Source organism: Periplaneta americana, chromosome 16 (genome assembly GCF_040183065.1).
Source record: "Periplaneta americana isolate PAMFEO1 chromosome 16, P.americana_PAMFEO1_priV1, whole genome shotgun sequence".
Lineage (NCBI taxonomy): Eukaryota > Metazoa > Arthropoda > Insecta > Blattodea > Blattidae > Periplaneta > Periplaneta americana.
Genome location: NC_091132.1, coordinates 113,875,510 through 113,897,409, shown reverse-complemented (window position 1 = coordinate 113,897,409; position 21,900 = coordinate 113,875,510). Strand labels below are relative to the sequence as shown.

The 21,900-nt window shown below is 33.9% G+C and overlaps 2 protein-coding genes across 4 annotated transcripts in view; both read right to left on the bottom strand.

Annotated features, from left to right (window-relative positions):
- LOC138691099 (lipase 3-like) overlaps positions 1–3,529 on the bottom strand; it is a 60,230-nt gene extending 56,701 nt beyond the window's left edge. Inside the window, exon 1 of one of the 2 annotated variants that reach the window (XM_069812810.1) lies at positions 3,288–3,529. In XM_069812810.1, coding sequence (XP_069668911.1) covers positions 3,288–3,401 — 114 coding nt within the window. In that variant the 5' untranslated portion in view covers positions 3,402–3,529. Of the gene's footprint in view, positions 1–2,446; positions 2,631–3,287 lie in introns of those variants that run through there. The other variant, XM_069812812.1, reaches the window with a different exon arrangement.
- Positions 3,530–6,426: 2,897 nt separating this feature from the next.
- LOC138691098 (uncharacterized) lies at positions 6,427–19,284 on the bottom strand. Of its 2 annotated transcripts, none has more exons than XM_069812809.1 (2): positions 19,133–19,284; positions 6,427–9,108 (listed from the first exon to the last, which is right to left on the bottom strand). In XM_069812809.1, the coding sequence occupies exon 2, from the start codon at positions 9,091–9,093 to the stop codon at positions 7,531–7,533; it is 1,563 nt and encodes a 520-aa protein (XP_069668910.1). In that variant the 5' UTR covers positions 9,094–9,108; positions 19,133–19,284; the 3' UTR covers positions 6,427–7,530. The 2 variants fall into 2 exon arrangements, with proteins under 2 accessions (XP_069668910.1, XP_069668909.1); XM_069812808.1 differs by having other exon boundaries at positions 19,138–19,280.
- Between the last annotated feature and the right edge of the window lie 2,616 nt (positions 19,285–21,900).

Here is a 21,900-nt window from a genome sequence, read left to right as displayed (position 1 = left end):
CAGGTTTGCTATGCTTTCGAACAATAGACATAGCATCTTGGTATAGCTGCTGCATGTTTCGTGAACTACCTTGAAATGTATCCTGCTAAGAGCTCTTGCTGAAATGATCGAGAGACTACAAAATTTTGTAGGCCTTTTATTTTATAAGTAATACCTTTTCGTTTTTCCTTATTAACTGTAATTTTTGCGCTCTCTCGAGCCAATACTGAAGGAATTACTCATATAAATATCTATACCATACCGCCATTAAGTATATGAAAAAGACCCAACTCCATTTGATTAATAACTATAAAAGTATTTAATTTTAATAATATTATCTTAGGTAAGTTTTGCAGTTATATACTATATAGCCGTTACTCAGTAATTTATAGAAATGAAGATTAAATTATACATGTTCTCTACATCTACTTATATAACCCCAAAAAGTTTCACTTTCATATCATCAATATAACATTATTTTATTAATGAAAAATAGTCACATCATGGCATTAACTATAATAATATTTCATTTGTAATGGTAATAATGTCATCAAACCATCTTAAGTTTTGTAGATTTTAATATCCAATACACAGTTTTGCACAGAAAATTACACACCGCAGAATCAGACCTGTAAATTATTTTAGTAAGTCTTAAAGATTTAATAACCAATTGAATTTGAGCTCGAAATATGTCAGTAATCCTGCAGGTCATGGCCTTCGTGTAATAGCCTATTGTTTATTGTAGTGTGTGTTTTGGTTTATTCTAAAATGTACTAAAATGCAATTAGTTCTCAAAACTGACGACAGATGGATTTTGGAAAATAGGAAAATGATATAGGAAAATTGACATTTCACTGAAAACTACTATTTTTCTGAAAAACTTTGGGTTCAAAATGAGGGGTCATTCATTAAAATCCGTTCAGCCGTTTTTCCGTAATTTCCATTACCAGTTCAAATTATATATATATATATATATATATATATATATATATATATATATATATATATATATATATATATAGACTAGTGGCTTGTGCAGCAATTGCTGCAAATTAAGTCCATAAAAAGATCAAATAAAAATTGTTCAGATTTATTTTCAATGAAGAATACCAGACATTTTGATAGTTACTTGCTTCCATAATAGTGAAACATACTCCCTCTGAGTTTTTTTTTTTTTTTTTTTTTTTTTTTTGCCAAATACTTTTCCTTGAACCTATCCGTCTTCAGTTCTTGAGTTTCAATGCGAAATCGCTAGTAACAATGTCAGGATGGTCATTGGGTTTTTCATGTGGGAGTAATGCAGAAGCTATTTCGGGTCATTGCGGATTGTATGTGAAAGTTAAGAAAATGTAAGGTTTATGATGCTTTCAAGAAAAGACTTAGCATCTTGGTATAGCTGCTGCATGTTTCGTGAACTACCCTGAAATGTAGAGGGCAGAATCACTTTTTCTCACTAAGAGATCTTGCTGAGGTGATCAAGAGACTACAAAATCTTGTAGGCCTCTTATTTTATCAATAAGTAATACCTTTTGGTCTTTTCTTATGAATTGTAATTTTTTGCGCTTCTTCCAGACAGTACTGATCTACCAAATACTGCTGGATTAATTTGTGTAACAATGAATGTTATTTCATATATTTTCTGTAATATAGGCTGTTGTGAGGAATTTATTGCTGAGATGTGGAAAATGAGGCGAATGTTATGTCAGAGTTGTAGAATCTTATATGCGCCCTAAATAAAATTGTCCATCGTAAATCGTTAGCAGTTTCAGTGTTTCATTTGTTGCTGGTTGCGGGAAATAAACTTACTCATCACGGTAGCAAGAAGTGAAATGGCATGCTATTTTCCCTACAACAAAATATGCTTGGCAGCTATCACAAATCTAATCAATTAAACCAAAGAAATATGAAATTAATGTTGATGTAGTTTAAAGACGCAGCTAAAATAGGAAGCATAACTCAATTACTACCAAGGAAAGTTAGAGAATCGGACATATAAATATCTATATCACATTACCATTACATATATGAAAAGGACCCACACCACTTGATTAATAATTGAGGGGCTTAGAACGAAAAGCAGGTAAGTGACGGAAACCTAGTTTTGAGGAAATTACAGTTAAAGTTCTACATGCAATGAAATATTATACAATAGTTTGGTGAAGTGATGCCCATATATAGTAGCCTAACACTGCACAGTGTGATCACTTACCTGATTTTATCGCAAAGAAACATCGTTTTGGGCTATCACAACACGCACTTACCTCATTTTTTTAATGATGTCACTTACCTGCTTTTTGTTCTAAGCCCCTCAATTGTAAAAGTATTTCATTTTTAATAACAATATTGTTACCTTACGTAAGTTTTATACTTTTTAGTAACGTAAGTTTATATAGGCCTATAGCCGTTACTCAGTAAATTATAGAAATGAAGATCTAATATAAAATATTCTTTCTCTACGTCCACTTACATAAAGCCCCAAAAGGTTTCACTTTCATATATCAGTATAGCATTATGTGTTGCATTAACTATAATAATATCTCATTTTTAATAGAAATAATGTCATCAAACATTCTTAAGTTTTGTAGTTCTTAATATCCAATACACATCTGTACTCGGAAAACTACAGACCAGAGAATCAGTCCTGTAAATTATTTTTTATACGTTATCAAAAAGTTGCACAAATGAAGATCAACATATTGGCATTATGATGGGAAAGAATCTGAGCCATCTGAACTATAACTAAGTCAGCAATCCTGTAGGTCATGGCCTTTGTGTAATAGCCTATTGTTTATTGTAGTGTATGTTTTGTTTTATTCTGAAATGCAACACGGCCGACTTGATGCTCGCTTCGCTTAAGGAAGCGAATATCAAGTCGGCCGTGAATGCATTAATTAGTTCTCAAAAAAGGAAAATGATGTAGGAAAATTGAAATTTCACTGAAAACTACTATTTTTCCGAAAAACTTTGGGTTCCAAGCTTCAAAATGAGGGGCCATTTATTAAAATCCGTTTAAACGTTTTCCCGTAATTTCCATTACCAGTTCAAATTATATATATAGATAGATTGGCCTTTATAAGCATTTAGAATATTTAACCAATTACAGAAATTCTCACGTAATGAAATTTCCTGGCCATTCGTACAACACAGGGCAATCACAAAATGAAAGACTCAACTGAGTCCTTATGAGAGAGAAATAAATCTAACGTCTCTTTTCTGAAAATGTTTTCAGATTGTAATGATCAGTTCGGAATTTATAAGTCCGTGTGTTAGTATTTAGACAGATTATTTATAGTAATTTTACTCCTTACCATTGCTGGAGTCGTTATTGGTTGATTCTTGTTCTCTCTTGCATTTGTGCTACTTGCAGTGATAACAAGAAGGCACAGCAGTGCAAGACATATTAGCCTGCGTCTTACTTCCATGGATAAAACACTTTTAAAACGCAACACCGGATTATTACTGAACAGAAAGCAGCGAATATCTGATGGATTATCCGCGTTCGACCCTGCTGATCTGTGAACGACTCAGTGCAAAGTCCATTCGCAGACGTTGGGTATAAATACGCAAAAATCGCATTATCAAATATTAGACGTTGTCGATTCTATATGTACATGATAAACAGAATGTGCGATAGTACGTTGATATTACTACAAAATTCCTGCATTATGTCTATTGAATCTGTCGAAAGCAAACACAACTGCAAATATGACTTTCGCACTTCTGAATGTGTCTGAAGTCTCCCTGTTATAATTGAGGGATTTGCCGGAAGAAAGACGGATAGACCTATACGCCCTTCTTCGGGAAAACGGTTTAAAATGTAGTGGAATAATTCGCTAATTATAGTAGCGAAATTTTGTTTTGATTGTACTCTACATACCTGCAGGACAGGGCTGCGTGCGTGTATAACATTTTATTCAGGTGCGTTTTAAAATCTCAGATTGCATGTATCTCAATTCGTCATATTGATGTATACGCCCTTTTTCCGGCAAACCCCTCAATTCTTTATTTAATGTTTGTTAAGCTATAGGATTTATTCAGAACTTAGGCCTATAAAGACGATAATATAGGTGAATGTAGTTATCCTTTATTCAATACCATTTTAAACTACAGAGGCTAGTCCACACCTGTGAAGTAACGGCTAGCGCGTCTGGCCGTGAAACCAGGTGGCCCGGGTTCGATTCCCGGTCGGGACACGTCACCTGGTTGAGGTTTTTTCCGGGGTTTTCCCTCAACCCAATATGAGCAAATGCATAAAAAGTCATATTCAAGTCTTCCCTGCATAGCAGAAAGTTGATTTGGAAGGCCGTGTTTATTTTATGCTAGAATTCGTTGTATAAACCATTATTTATATGTATAATAAGAAGTATATACTTCTACTTCTAAGTGTAAACTAAGAAAAATCGTAGTCTGCCCTGTTTGAGACTTTGTTAGCTCAGCATAAGCATTTGTGCGGTTTAATATGACAGAATTCATGCAAATTCGCGCTAGAAAATCCTACAAGGAAAGACGAAAACTATCAGAACGTGATTATAAGAAGTTATATAGGTTTTATAAATAAAAAATGTAATATCAATTTTTGTAATGGACTACTCAAATGTTGATTTTGAGATAACTGGAATTCTATCTGTCAGTTGATTTTTGTTATTGTTATTTAAAGTAATATATTTTTAGAAAAATGATTTTATGATGTATTTGTAATAGATTAAATTTACGTGAAAAACTCCGTGTGCGTACAATATTTTACGTAACATGTAAATTTAATGACTAACATTTTGGGCCTGTCTGATATATGTCTGATTATTACTTTACTCGTTATTTATTTTCTTCATAATTTGGTTTTCGTCCATTTTTTCCTTGCTGTAAACTTCATAGCTTGGATGGCTTTTTTATTTATCACTTCTTGCGATGAGTTTGCGACTTGTTTAATAGTGCGTTATTTCGTTCTATTTTAGACTACAGAGGCTATTTAGACACGGTGAGATAATGGCTGTAATTATAAAGCTTTATTTAGTTTTACTTTAAACTATGAACGCTATTTAGAGACGTTGAAGTAATGACTGCAATTTTTATTCTTTATTTAGTTACATTTTAAACTAGAGAGGCTATTAGAGACTGTCGCTGTAATTATAATTCTTTATTTTATATGCTTTCCGAAGTATGGAAATCGTTTGGAAATAATGAGATGCTCATAAAGCAGTATTAGAGTAATATGAGAGTGAATGACAGTGCTAATGGCAATGCTGTCAAAGAACCTATCAACCTCTTTGTCCGCCTCAAATTGTGGTATTTGCTTACGAACGAACATTCATATTTGTCTTTGTTTATTTACTTTTTTAAATTATTTGAAATCAGTAGCTAACTGAACTTCGGCTCTGCCTATCAGAGGAACGAAACTTCTGGTGTTGTCTTCTGATTCGCTCGAAACATTTTTATATCGTTTAAATTTACATGAAAAATATGTTTAGATATTTTCACAAACTTCTTCACTTTCGAAATTGAGAGGTTGGGTGCAAGAAAGGCACTTCTCTCAACTGCAAGTTTTGAGAAAATTGACGTTGAATATTCAAACCGTAATAAGGTGATCTATGCACGCCTTTACATTTTGGATACGCCTGACCTCTATGATCACAGTATTGAACTACAACTTGGTGATCATATGCATAACAGATCAGACAACACAATAAAGCGTTTTACTCAAAAAGAGCACATCCTCTAAAATGCCCTTCTTGCACTCAGTAATAATTAACAATAATTATTGTAACTTATTTTATTTTTACAATGAACAACTCGGTTACATAATGGCTATGTGAGGAAACATCGAAGGATATTCATATTTAACAGTACTACAGTTCGATAGCGGTTTAAGACCAGTAGTAACAATCTTAAGTACAACTGAAAAATAAGTGCTATTAAAGTGAATAATGCTTTCCAAAGGTTTAGTTCTTTGAATGTACGAGTATAATGGGAAGAAGATAAATACGTTTACAATTGGTGTACAAATATTGATAAAATTTTACTGCAATTTTCGTCACGAAATGGAAAACGTTCGTGAAATTACTTATGATTAATGCTTAATTTTGTCGTTTGGTATGTTTGATTGCTCTGTAAACATTACCCACATACACTATTTGCCCAAATAACGTTAGTTTTTGCATCAAATATTAAATAAACGTTGAAAGCATAAAGTGCTTACCTTTGGTACAATGATGGAAGGTGAAATTGTATACATTTCTGAAAAGATTGACGTAAAATTCGTTGCATGCAATTATGACAACTGAGAGAGAGAGAGAGAGAGAGAGAGAGAGAGAGAGAGAGAGAGAGAGAGAGAGAGAGAGAGATTAGTTTAATTAAAGCACTGGAAATATAAAATTCTCTTCCCGTGAGCAACTCTCAACCCTAAGTCATGTAGGCAAAAGAGTGGAAGAATGATTATCTACAATATTGATCTCGTTTTTGGACAGTCGTTTATTTTTGTTCTCTTTTAGTTCACTAGTACTTCATTACATAACTATAAGACATCATGGCAAACTGAATTAACGTTTAAAACCAGAAGAAAGAAAATTGTTGAATGTTTAAAGTTGTAAATTGGCATAGTAATTTGCGTGCATTATTTAGACAAAATATATCACGAAAATAATTTTAAAATTCTATTTACACTCTTATTTTAACTAATACTACAATGTATATTGCTTGAAGGTTGACTATGACGCCAAGCTGTAGGTTTTAATTTACCTGTTTAGTATTTAAGTTGGCAAAATATAGTAAACTGACTTACATAATAAATAACTTTGCTATTTTGACAATAAAAAACTTCCATCTTTCTGCTTCTCGCGAAACAAATGAAATTACAAGTGAGAAATGTTCTTAAGCGCTCACTTCACTTTTCTTTGGTTTTTATCATTTAACTTGTTTTGTTGTAAACTCTTTTAAAGTAAAATATAATGCACTTTTCTGACATAAAATTGCATTAACCAACATAATTAATTTTTGGGTAAGATAAAACCTTTCCTTTCGGCCAGTTAAAAATTAAGTAATCAAAGATGATTATCTTCACTGTACAACAAAGTAGAATGTGTGCTGCTGTTAATAGCTTTGAGAATGTAAATTCTGAATTCATTAATAAATAACATTATTTAAAAAAAGTACTGTAATTTGTATACACTAATGCCAGAATTGAGGGAATAATGTTACAATATCGATACAGCGATACAAAATATTTGTATGTATCCTGATATGAAATATACATTTTTAAAAATATGAAGCTGTAAAATTATTTTTCGTAATTATGACCACTTACATAATTTTAGTCCCAATGTTACGAGTTCCAACATTCATCACGGCAGTATTTCATTCTTGAGAAAATCTTTTACATAAACCAGAAAACTAAATATCACTTGCTATCAGTGAAATTTCACTCATAGGATAAATTCGCAGTTCATTATTTGCTGTAAAATACACAAACTTTCTTTGCAACAGCAATGAACTGACATATTCAGGTGTACAATTTTTAATTGGTATACAAATATTTTAAAATTAAATCAAGCCTAAATGCTACCAATTAATATGCAATGGTTTCTTCCAAATGATTTCAAGGTCCAAATTTTTTCTTTTCATTTCTGATTCTAGTTCCATAACTTGTGACTTTGTTACACCACCCCATCTGTCTAAACCCTCAAGTACTCTGAGATTTATACACGAGTCCAACAGAAGAAGCACAGTACTACAACTTAAGTTCCCACAGTGTCCTACTGACAAAACTTGTAATTCTCTTAAAGGATTTTTTGACAATAATGTTGCTACAACTTGATCATTGAAATTCAAGCATTTAATTACCTCTAGTCTCCTAATATTAATGCAGTTGAAGAACAAACATTCAGAATATTGCGATCCGTACCTTAATTCTTCCAGTTGTCTGAATAGTGGAGTAGTATTTACTCCTAACAGTGTGTGATCAGAAGCCTGAAAACTGCACACTAAGCTCAATTTTTTGAGATTCATACAAAGAACACCGATCATTAGCAAATCAACATCAACCACCTCTTGTAATTCTAATGAAGTGATATTGTAACCTATAATTTCTAATAAACCTCTTAGATTACTATTCACGGCGTTTGAATGGGCAAGTTTGATATCTCTAATACACTTCAGAGACCCGAGAACTGAAAGATCAGCCTGTACCCAATGGAAATTGACTTGGGTCAGGAAGGGACATTTATGTACCATGATGTTCAACTGATCAATCGACACTCTGCTGGCTTCATAGCTGTGTAAACTCAGTGGTGATGATGTCCTCACATCACCAAGCGCTTGTCCGTTTAAATCAAACCACACTAACTTGTCAAGCTGAGGCAGGCCAACTAATAACTGAATGTACCCTTCTGCTGTGAGCCATGTGCTGGCCATATTCACTATCTTCAATTTTCTCAGATGAAGAAGAGACTTAACACTGAGATCTGTTACTTCCACTGAAGACATTACATCAAGATATTGAAGTTTTGAAGAATATGCCACTACTTGTAGGATTTTATCAGTACAGTGACATCTCATACTAAAAGATATGAGGTCTCTAAAGGAGCAACATCCACTTTCTAACATTTCGACAACTGTTGTCCACACGGGACTCCAACTTCCAGGCCAAAGTTTCAGAACTTGTAAATGTTGAAATTTGTCCAGATGCTCTAGTAACACTTCTCCTATGAACCAGGACCTCTCCAAAAGATCTACTTGTGTAATTCGATCATGCAGAGCTAATGAAATTAAGTTTTTAGCTATAGTCCTGCAACAGTCATCTCCACTCTTTGCAAAACTATCATACGTGCATTTCGCTCGTGAGATTATTAATGTTATTGCTTCCAACACGGCTGAAGATACAGCGTTTGATAAATGCACTGGTAATCCTGGGTCTAGATATGGTTGTAATTCGCTTGATATGTAGCAATTGAAGCTTTTCTCGTTTTGAGAACCTGCAGAAAGGCCCCATCTCGTTGGCAGAAGGCTGGTTGGTGTTCCGGAACATACTTTCTCAATAAGCCGTTGCCCAAATTGTAATATGAACTTTTCTATAGATTGCAGCACAATGACCTCCAGCGAGGCCGGCTGCTTCAAGCGTGGCATGCTGTACACTGGACGCTGAAACAAAAAGAAATGTAAATGGCACTTAGGGGAGTAGTGGGTACAGTGAGACACAAAATATTAAAACATATGTATGCAAGTGATAATTGAAGTATTTTTAAAATCAAGTGCAATAGAAATAGACATTAAAACATGGAATATAATAATACATAAACAAAAATGTTAATAGGTAAAAGACATAATATACAATGCGTGTTTGCCAAAAAAATGCAAATGTCTCACTGTTCCCATTCAGGAGGGTACAGTGAGACACCACAGTGTCTATTAACGGACATTGAAATGATTTACATTTATTTCAAAAGAAAAGAAAGCTTGCTGTCTCTCTATCTTGCCATGTTCTGTAGACTTATTTAGAATCATTTTGATGTCCGATTTCGAAACCATTGAAACATCTGGAACATTTGGAAAAGTGAATTTTCCATGATATTTCAAACTTTTGCGAAAAAATGAAATTAATTTTTGGTGACAACAAAGCTTATAATTATAAGAATTTAATATAATTCTTTATTATTTTTTAACATTTTCTTAAATTTTGTGAATAATTTTTTATTTATGAAACCATTAAAACGTAATGTATCCATTATTTTAAGCTACAATTCCTAAATTGGTTACTAGTATGTTCATTTTTAATGTTAGTTACCAGTAAATATAATATAATTACAGTTTGTTTTTGCAAATCATTGGTACATGAGGACAGTGAGACGTCTCAGTGTACCCTTCAATGGCATGTCTCACTGTTCCCTTTACGCATAGTTCATTTAAAAATGACGCCATCACTTCAAAATTAAAACAAGAAAGACGAAATTTTGCCAAACACAATCTCAAATACCATAGTGTTAGATAACAAAACATTCATATTTATATCTCATTTGTATATCCAATATAATCTTCATTACACAAGCCAAATTTTACTTCTAGAGTGAACAATTACGAATTATTTTTTCATCACTCACCTTTATAACTAGAATCAAATCGAGTATGAAAATACTGCTACTTTACTCATGCAACATACAACTCCACTGTTACCAACATCTCAACATCAAAATTTACCATCTAATAAAAAAATGTCTCACTGTTCTCCCTGTCTTACTGTACCCACTTCTCCCCTACTTACTTACTTGCAAATGGCTTTTAAGGAAACCGAAGGTTCATTGCCGCCCTCACATAAGCCCGCCATCGGTCCCTATCCTGTGCAAGATTAATCCATTCTCTATCATCATATCCCATCTCCCTCAAATCCATTTTAATATTATCCTCCCATCTACGTCACGGCCTCCCCAAAGGTCTTTTCCCCTCCGGCCTCCCAACTAACACTCTATATGCATTTCTGGATTCACCCATACGTGCTACATGCCCTGCCCATCTCAAACGTCTGGATTTAATGTTCCTAATTATGTCAGGTGAAGAATACAGTGCGTGAAGTTCTGCGTTGTGTAACTTTCTCCATTCTCCTGTAACTTCATCCCTTTTAGCCCCAAATATTTTCCTAAGCACCTTATTCTCAAACACCCTTAATCTCTACAAATCAAGCTTTCAGGTATAACTTCCTGTAAAGTTGATTTGAATAATATCGAGGGAAAAATTGTTCCGGGACCGGGCATCGAACCCGGGACCTTTGGTTAAACGCTCTACCAACTATCTACCAACTGAGCTACCCAGGAACTCTACCAGACACCGATCCAATTTTTCCCTCTATATCCACAGAACTCATTATTATTATTATTATTATTATTACTATTATTATTATTATTATTATTATTATTATTATTAAACTGAAAAGTTAGAATTTATAAAACAGTTATATTACCGGTTGTTCTGTATGGTTGTGAAATTTGGACTCTCACTTTGAGAGACGAACATAGGCTAAGAGTGTTATACAATTAACACGAGTAAGATCGCCATTTAATCAATTATTTACACTTAACGGATTGCAATCTGAAATGTGGATTAAAAAAACTGTTTCACGTTGCTTACCTACTGCTACAGTACAGTATGGAGGAATCTAAAAGACGGAACGTAACATTTAACATTTAACGATTTACAGCGCGAACTTATTGATCTTCAATGTGACCTAAGGGCTAAAGATCGTTTGAATAATACTACTAGCCTGGTTGAGTTTTACAAGACTAAACATTAGCAATAATATCCACGACTACACAGGCTGGCTGTGAAAATGATTGCTATGTTTGTGAGCAACTGTTTTCTATAATCAACTTTAATAAAGGCAGACATCGAACATCTGTAACTGACGTTTCATTACGATCAGTAGGCTACTGTTCCTTTCAGCTGCCAACAGCATAAAATCTCGTTTTGATGTACTGATAAATAAAAATATAACAAAATGATATTGTACATTTAAGTAGCTGTAGAATTTCTATGATTTCTGTAAAATAAATATTTCTTTATTAATTAATAATAGTCCAAGATAGTTTTGCAAACACTGAACGGGAATTCATTTCATAAACACTTGTAATAGTACTTGCTTTTGTGTACATTTTCTACGAGATCATCCCTTCTTCCAGTCCACCCTTATGCAGAGCGCAGCTAATATCTGCATTCCGCTTATGAGCTGAGCCGGCTCGGAGAGCGCAAACCTTGTGCAGGCCTGGTTTAGACCATACCACTCCAAGAGGGATTTTTTTCTAAATTTGAGGGATTTTTCAACCTATCTGAGGGATTTTGTTTCGTAAAAACCTGGCAACACTGGGGTTCAGTTATGGACTCTGGTCAAAGTCAGATATTACATTGTAAAACCAAAGAATAAGAAACAAGAAGGAAAAGAAAGGGATAGAATGAATATGAGAAGCAAATGGAGAGGGTAATGATGAGAAGAGAAAAGGAAAAGAAGATATATGATGAGGAGAAGGACGTTAAGGAGAGGAAAGGGAGGAGGAGGGGGAGAAGAATCAGAAGAGGAAGAAGAAATATATGAAGAAAAGAGAAAAGGAGAAAGTGGAGAAGCAGGAGGAAGAGAATAATAAGGAAAGGAGACTAAACAGGAAAAAGAAAGGAGGACGAGAAAAGGGAGGAAGAAATACAAGAAAATTAAGAATGAGATGGAAAGGAAGAAGTACAAGAAGAGAATAAAAAGATACATGCAAAAGGAAGAAGGGAATAGTCTTAAGTTTAACGACAGTATATCAACTTCGTATTCAAATATCACAGAGATGAAACTCGTCATGTAAGAAATAATTGGTGTTATTGTCATTTAAGAGATGGAAGATATCGGATTAACTTGTTCAAAGGAAGAGAATTGATTTCTGACCCCTTCAGCTGTTGCATTCGTTCTGGAGTGTGTAACAATTTATGTAACTCTGGGAAATATTTCCGCTTGCATTAGAGTTATCTACTCTTACGTCAAAAGGCCACGTAGTTCAAGTTCTCAAATCAGACGTCTTATAGCAGATATGCTTGCTTACACACAGTGTAGTGGCCAGTGTTTCATTCAGGTGGTGGCCCGTGGGATTCCGCCCCCCCCCCTTCCCCCGGTTCCAGGATGTTTTCTCCGGAGATTTCAGACTTTTAAAATTAATATAATAAAAGTTTCAAGTTCAATCTATAAGATTTATGTTTTTTGCAAATGTTTATTTGCTATAACATTGTATAATATGGAATATTAACGCTTTCGTCTTTTCGGGATCATCAGATATTGTTAAGAAACACGAAGTCTAAACCTTGAACAAATTAAAATGTACATAGTAATATGCATGACAAAATGGACTGTCATGAGTTTTATGTAGTTATGTCTTATTAATGGAAAAGGTTTATTTTGAAAAAGATTTCCAGGAAATGTAAATTTGGAAAATGTCGATATGATTTCTGGTATATATAAGTCATGTCACAAAACATATATAAATAATTAGAATTGACAAAAGTGTTACATATTATATCCTGCATTAAGTCATTAACAGAGTTACGAATATCAACAAATTAATAAAATATTGATAGCAAAGACTCAATTGTTGAATTTGTAATTAATTACTGGGGAATTATGAGAGGAATGGTGATATAATATCATTCCATTTTATATTTAAACTAGTGGCTTGTGCAGCAAATGCTGCAAACTAAGGTCATTAGACTTTCAAATAAACATTTTTCAGATTTATTTTCAATGAAGAATACCAGACATTCTGAAAGTTATTTGTTTCCATAATAATGAAACATACTCCCTCTGAATGGTTCTTTATGCCAAATAGTTTTTCTTGAACCTATACACCTTCAGTTTTTTAGTTTGAACGCGAAAACGCAAGTAATAATGTCAGGACGATCAGTGGGTTTTTCATGTGGAAGTAAAGTAGTAGCTCTTTCAGGTAATTGCGGATTGTAGGTGAGAGTTAAACAAATGTCAGGTTTGCTATGCTTTCGAACAATAGACATAGCATCTTGTTTCGTAAACTACCTTGAAATATGGAGGGTAAAATCATTTTATCCTGCTAAGAGATCTTCCTGAAATGATCGGGAGACTACAAAATCTTGTAGGCCTCTTATTTTATCAGTAAGTAATACCTTTTGGTCTTTCCTTAGGAGCTTTAATTTTTGCGCTCTCTCGAGCTAATAGTGAAGAGAATCACGCATATAAATATCTACACCACACCGCCATTAAATATATGAAAAAGACCCAACCCCACTTGATTGATAAGTATAAAAATATTTGATTTTTAATAGCAATATTATTATCTTACGAAAGTTTTATAGTTTTCAGTAACATATAGTATATATACTACATAGCCGCCACTCAGTAAATTATAGAAATTAAGATCTAATTTAAGATATTCTCTACATGTACTTACGCAACCTCAAAACTTTTCACTTTCATATCATGAATATAGCATTAATATGTATAATTAATGAAAAATAGTCACATCATGGCATTAATTATATAATAATATTTCATTTCTAATGGTAATAATGTCATCAAACCACCTCAAGTTTTGCAATTTTTAATATCCAATACACAGCTGCACTCAGAAAATTACACACCACAGAATCAGACCTGTAAATTATTTTTAGTAAGTCTCGAAATTTTTAATAACCAATTTAATTTTAGCTCTAAATATGTCAGCATTCTTGCAGATCATGGCCTTCATGTAATATTGTTTACTGTAATGTGTGTTTTTTTTTATTCTGAAATGCAATTAATGACGACACATGGATTTTAGAAAACAGAAAAATTATGTTGAAAAATTGACATTTCACTGAAAACTACTATTTTTCTGAAAAACTTTGGGTTCCAAGCTTCGAAATGAGGGGTCATTTATTAAAATCCGTTCAGCCGTTTTCCCGTAATTTTCATTACCAGTTCAAATTATATATATAGATAACATTTGTTATAAAATAAACAATAGATAATTGATAACATTTGATAAAATCTTATGTGTCGTAGTATGTTGCCATGCTGTTACAATTAATCGTTAATAGTTGTTTAGCGATACATTTGGCTGTTCTTCATTCATCAAAGAAATATAATTCCCACAATATTATATTTAAATACGATATGACATGCAGATTTTCAGGTAGTTGTTTCCTTAAAGGTTAGTTTTTGATGTAAGAGATTTTAGCTGAGTCTACCGGCGATCTTGATGGGTTGAAATTTAAACCGTCTGAATTTTCAGTCTTGATTGTTATTGTTAAAGAAGTCAGGTGTGCTGTGTTTTTATTGGCGTAGTTTTCGTTTATAAAATATAATAATTTTGTTTACTAAAGTAGTTAAAAAGAAAAGACGTATTGAGAAGTCAATGGAATGTGCATTCGTTGCATTTAATGATGAAAATTCTCAGTTGGCTTTAAGTGGAAATGAAATCTGTGTTACCCTTATCTAGTACTGATAGTGATGAGTCAGTGAATAAAACGGTTGGACATTAAATCAAATATCAATAACGATGAAAAACTAAATACGATTGGTTGTATTTCTATTGTACTCGGAGTGGTGCATTTTGTAAATTGTGTGAAATGCATTTAAAATAATGACTTGGATGTTTTCAGAAACCAAATAGGGTATTCATATCAGTGTCCTTTCAAAACTTTAGAAAAACTATTGGAAGACGCATTCGTTTGGTTTAATCGGCGAGTAATTATTTCTTGTATGACTACTAAATTTAAGCGGCTTATGTAAAAAGGACACTTAATACCGGATTTATTTGATAGTTTTATTGTATTTTATTGTATTGTATTTATTAACATTCCATGGTATTCATACATTGCTTCACAGCTAGAATATGGAACAAGTCAAAAAATTTAATACTATAAAGTCTTAATTTATAGTCGCAGTCTAGATGAAATTTATACAGACGAGATTTACAATATAGTCTACTAGTACAACACAAAGTTTTAGTATCAATTTCATGAAGCGTTATTGAATGTCATGAATTCACCTACAGAATAGAAGGCGTGAGAAATTAGGTACTTCTTTAATTTAGCCCTAAATAATCTTATGTTTTGAGTTTCATTTTTTATATCGATAGGGAGGCTATTGAAAATGTTTACTGCCATATAACGCACTCCTTTTTGATAGCACGATAGACTTGCCGATGGAGTATGAAAGTCATTTTTTGACGTGTATTTATGCTATGAATTGTTGAATTAGTTACAAAGTTTTCACGATTACATACGAGGAAGATTATTAATGAAAAGATATACTGACAAGCCATGGGCATTATTTATATTTTTTTAAACAGTCCTACACGATTCCCTAGATTTGGCACCTACTATTATTCTAATTATTCTTTTTTGTAATAGGAATACACTGTTACTATCTGTGGAATTGCCCCAGAATATTATTCCAAAACTCATTACTGAGTGGAAGTATGCAAAGTATATTGTTTTTAAGGTATTGATATTTACTATCTTTTGCATAGCTCTAATAGCAAAACAAGCTGAATTTAGTTTGAGGGTAATTTCTTTAATATGATTTTTCCAATTTAACACATTATCGATTTTTAAGCCAAGAAATTTGGTTGTTGTTGTTTCTATAGGGATCTATTGTTAATTATTGCGCTAGAAATTTGCGACGTTGAATTTGGACAGGATTTAAATTGAATTATGTTAGTTTTGTTACAATTTAATACCAATTTATTGACTGAGAAGCAGTCACATATTTTGAAGAGAATTTCCTCTGTTGAAGATTGGAATGCGTTGGAGTTATTGGCTGTAATATTACTATACTTGTGTCATCTGCAAATAATATGGGATGACCTACATCTTTTATTAGGGGGGCAAGATAATTTATAAACACTAGAAAAAGTAGGGGACCTAATATTGATCCTTGAGGAATTCTATTATTAATAGTTCCCCATACTGAAAGAATGTTCATATTCACTATGTTCTACATAAAAATATTTTTTACGTTAATGGTTACATTAACCCATACCATATTTCGTAGTATTTAAAATAAATATAAACGAATAAAAGCATAATTTTTAATTGACCTCATTTTCTATGTTCACTTTTACATCGACTGCCTCTGTTATTGTTAAGCAAGATCTGATTTTTTTTCTTTTGCTGCCGATTGCACCTCCCCCCATCAGTATATTATAAATGAATTGCCCCCCTCAAATGGGGAAGGTCTGAATTGAACACTGGTAGTCAGGGCCGCCGACAGAATTTATGGGCCCCTATGCAATAGTGTACTCAGACCCCCGTTGAAAAAAGTAACAATTACAAGCTACCAGTTATTCTAACCATAATAATTATTTGCAGAATAAATAAAAGATAACCCCATACACAGATACGAACTTAAAAGTATACACTTTTATTACGTTGAAAACGTTTAGGAAAACTTCAAATTAGCACAATATATTATATTCATAAAACATTATTCTTAAACACCTGTATTTACTAACTTGCAGTCCAACATCAACAAACAACTTTCGTCGACTCCATTGGTGCAAAATGATCAATTATGTCACCAAACTTCAAAGACCCAGCAAGATCGCTCTCCAGACTCAGGAGCCAAGGTTATTCAGTCGTTCTTGACACATTGTTTATCTGAATACATTTTTTTTATTTCCTTCATTTTGCTGTAGTAATAGTAGTGGTAGTGGTAGTGGTAGTAGTAGTAGTAGTAGTGGTAGTGGTAGTGGTAGTGGTAGTAGTAGTAGTGGTAGTAATAGTAGTAGTAGTGCTAGTGCTAGTGGTAATGGTAATGGTGGTGGTGGTAGTAGTAGTGGTAGTAATAGTAGTAGTAGTGGTAGTGCTAGTGGTAATGGTGGTGGTGGTAGTAGTAGTAGCAGTAGTAGTAGTTTTATTTTGCCTGGCAGAGTTAAGGTCATAAGACCTTCTCTTCCACTCAACCAGGTTTCAATAATGGTACATGAAATACAAAATTATGTGATAGATGATAACACAACACAATAGAAGATACTTTATAAATTACATAAAATATAGTAGAAAATTAGAAATAGTCAAGATCAGTTACATAATATAAGGACAATACAAAATAAAGTAAAAAAATACATATCATCAAAATCACACACACACACACACACGCACGCACCCACACACACACACACACACACACACACACACACACACACACACACACACACACACACACACACACACACACACACACACACACACACACACACACAAGGTTTCCCGCATTAAAGTTCACCGACACGACAATTGAGGGCCCCGGCATTTGCCTGAACTATGTTCCTATCGCTTGTACTGAACACGTTCAATTAGTTATTGGCTTGTCCTTTTTAACTAACAACCCCCCGCTGGCCCACCACAATATGCTAGTGGACTCTCTCAAACCGAAGTCGCAGGATCACGTTTCCTTTTCAGTACATTGTATGTTTCGTGTCGAAACTTTCGTCTTTTCGTTGTCGTTTGTCTAGTAAATTCTGTTCATTAGTGTTACCGGTTATAGTTTAACTGCACAATGGACAAGTACAGGCATAAGTCGGGAGCTGAGAAGCACAAGGAGAGACAGAAAAAATTGGAGGATATTAATATGGGTGCTAGACTGCGTGAAAAATATTATGAAGATACTAATAAAGAGATCAGTGATGAACCGAAATATTTAAAATCAATTCATGCCTCTAATTTAGGGCCAACCCCACTGAAACCTATAAATCTCCTAAATAGTCTGAGGGAATTAAAACTGGATAATTTATTTCCACATATTTGTATAACCATTATAAAATTCTATACAATTCCTGTGACAGTTGCTGATGCTGAAAGATTCTTCAGCACTACTACTACTACTACTACTACTACTACTTTCAGTCATGTCAAAGATATAACCTTTTCTTAAATGTTTTTGTTATGTGAAGTTTGATGTTAAATATTCTGCTGCGACGAAAGTGGTAGAACTTTCGCTTACATTTTCAGAGAACCCGGGTTCGATTATAGACAAGAAGTCGACCTGGTTGGCGAGTTGGTATAGCGCTGGCCTTCTATGCCCAAGGTTGCGGGTTCGATCCCGGGCCAGGTCGATGGCATTTAAGTGTGCTTAAATGCTACAGGCTCATGTCAGTAGATTTACTGGCATGCAAAAGAACTCCTGCGGGACAAAATTCCGGCACATCCGGTGACGCTGATATAACCTCTGCAGTTGCGAGCGTCGTTAAATAAAAAACATAACATAGACAAGAATTTATAACTTTATATATCTCCATTGCATAGGTACTAGGCGTGTGTCCCTTTTCTTGACACTTCCTGGTTTGTCTTAAGCGATGATATTACGCTAAACCTATTACCAGGGTTACTTACGTTATTTGCGAATCCCTGCCTGATGTTGATTCAAAACCCCCATGTCAGTGAGAAAGAAACGAAAGAAAACGCGTTCCTACTACTACTACTACTACTACTACTACTACTACTACTACTACTACTACTACTACTACTGTCTCTGCCGGCTCCGCCGCCGCCACTGTCACCACCACCACTAGTAGGCCCTACTACTAGTACTAGGCCTGCTTGTAATGTACCAAATTACTTTTAAACCTATAAGCTAATAGGACTGTTAGTTATCGAAAAGAACGCTATTAACTATCAACAGTGTGTTAATACGTACTTTACCTTATGGCATCCTTAAATGCGACATGTTTCAGTTAAAGCACAGACCATTGTAAAGAACATTCCAGTCCACGCCGATGCTGGATCTCGAATGCCCTGAACTGGACCTTGCTCTGTATGGGCAGACAGCATCTACTGACAGAGTGAACATATCATTATCAACATTAGTCTGCACTGATCACGCGCTCGTATCTTCCGAGAAGTATTTTTTCCGCTTCGTGTTTGAGTCATAAACTGTGAGTTTCAGAAATCCGTGTTCACGACTGTTTCAGACCATATCTTAACCTCAAACACTAGCCAGCTCAAATTCACGGCAGTCTGATATGTTTCATGCATTATTTTTAGGAGGAAGAACAGTAATAAAGTTATAACTTTCTAATACGGTGTTTGTCTACCACAGGCCTGCACAAGATTTGCGCTCTCCGAGCCGGCTCACAGCTCATGAGCGGAATGCAGATATTAACTGCGCTCTGTATAAGGGTGGACTGGAAGAAGGGGTGGATCTCGTACAAAATGTACACAAAAGCAAGTACTATTACGAGCGTTTATGAAATGAATTCCCGTTCAGTGTTTGCAAAACTATCTTGGACTATTATTAATTAATAAAGAAATATTTATTTTACAGAAATCATAGAAATTCTACAGCTACTTAAATGTACAATATCATTTTGTTATATTTTTATTTATCAGTACATCAAAACGAGGTTTTATGCTGTTGGCAGCTGAAAGGAACAGTAGCCTACTGATCGTAATGAAACGTCAGTTACAGATATTCGATGTCTACCTTTATTAAAGTTGATTATAGAAAACAGTTGCTTACAAATATAGCAATCATTTTCACAGCCAGCCTGTGTAGTCGTGGATATTATTGCTAATGTTTAGTTTTGTAAAACTCAACCAGGCTAGTAGTATTATTCAAACGATCTTTAGCCCTTAGGTCACATTGAAGATCAATAAGTTCGCGCTGTAAATCGTTAAATGTTATGTTCCGTCTTTTAGATTCCTCCATACTGTACTGTAGCAGTAGGTAAGCAACATGAAACAGTTACTGAGAATAGGCCTACATACTGTACTCCACTAGATAACTGAGTGGTCGTTCCCCTCTCCTCTACCTAAGTAAGTCTATGTCATTCTGACGTATCTTCCTCTCCGTTTCGGCGAGCGGTAAACACAGCTCTCCCGCTCCGAAAGAGCGACCGCGCTCGTTGAACGCTGTTTGTGCAGGTACTCTAGCATTTTTCATTCAGTATTATTATACTGCTGTTATCATTGTCCTAAGTGAGTGAGTGATTACCAGGGAACGAAACTTAGTGTCCGATGGGAGGGAGGCAATGGTTTCAGGTTAACTGTGTGCTAGAGCAGTGTTCCGCAACCTTTTTATATTCACGGCACACCCTAGACGGGCCTAGACTCAACACGACACACCAAAATGTTAAGCCCCTCAAAAACATAAAATGTGACTTTTAATATTGGCATTTTTTAATTAAAAAAACCGCCCTAAATAAGGGTTCGAATAGATCGGCCTACTAATCAATTCATAAAGAATAATCATGAAAACCAATTGTGTAACAATTCGAAAGGAAAAAGAAAACATTAAGATAAATGATATGAAAACATAGGAAATCATTTACAATAAAAGTTTGTTGGGTACAAGTAGGTTTGGCAACGCAGAGTGGAGGCGGGAGATTCTAAAGTGATATTGCGTTTGCTCATTGCTTTCGTTATACGTAACGCGTATTTTTTCAATATTACTTTATGCACAAAGGTAAGATCAAGATTCAGAGTAGTGATGTAAATTATTACAATTATTACAATTAATTAGTTATACTTCAGAATACGGCGTAAGTAGGCTACTTACATACAAAGGCTGCCACTTAAAATAATTATAAAAAAACATGTTTTTATTGATAGTATGGAGGTAAATAAATAAATAAAAAAGATATTCCTTGCACCGAAAATAATAAAATCAATAATGCAATAAAGACGTAAGTTCCTACGCAGTATTCTTAAGTTCCATTCAGTTAACAAATTTGTGGCTAGTAAATTGACAATGTTTTGCCGCTTAATGTTGTGTAGGATATCATATGCATTTTAATTTCATGTGATTATGTCGTGCTTTTCTATAAATATTTCAGATGTGCAGGAAGCCAGTTTTAGTTTGAACCTGGCCAGTCACCATAACAATACTGTTATCCTAAATTATTTGTTATAAACTTTTTGAAAAGTAATTTTAAGTAAATATAACTACAAAAAACAAGCTAAGAATGTACATTATGCAAATAGGCCTAAAATAAAATGTAAACAGAAGAAACTATTGACATACCTATTATAATAAAAGTATGAGGATGTAAATACAGTTAAGCCAAGTAAAAAAATCTATGAAAAAAATAAAAAACATACCTTCAACATAATACGTAACAAAACGCAACATTATCTATTAAGTACATGTGTCAATTAGCGTAAACTCAGTGAACTTTAAATCCTCTAAAAAAATACGAAGTGAAAAGAAACATGTTTATACCTAATTTATTACAAAATAAATAATATTAATAAACAAACCTTGAAAACCAACAAAGTGATTATATGCATCTACAAATTATAGGTAGTTCTGACGTATAGCAGGCATTCCGAATCTTCAACAAAACTGCAACATTTATGGGATCACAAAACAGCTGTTTACAATGAATTTGAAAACCAACGGCGTAACTTTATTGATACAGCAGACGAGACCCAACAATTTGACTAGAACTCTGATACACACAAACC

Bases quoted from the DNA above. Each gene is read 5' to 3' on its own strand.
- LOC138691098 (XM_069812809.1), bottom strand. From the start codon at position 9,093: ATGCCACGCTTGAAGCAGCCGGCCTCGCTGGAGGTCATTGTGCTGCAA.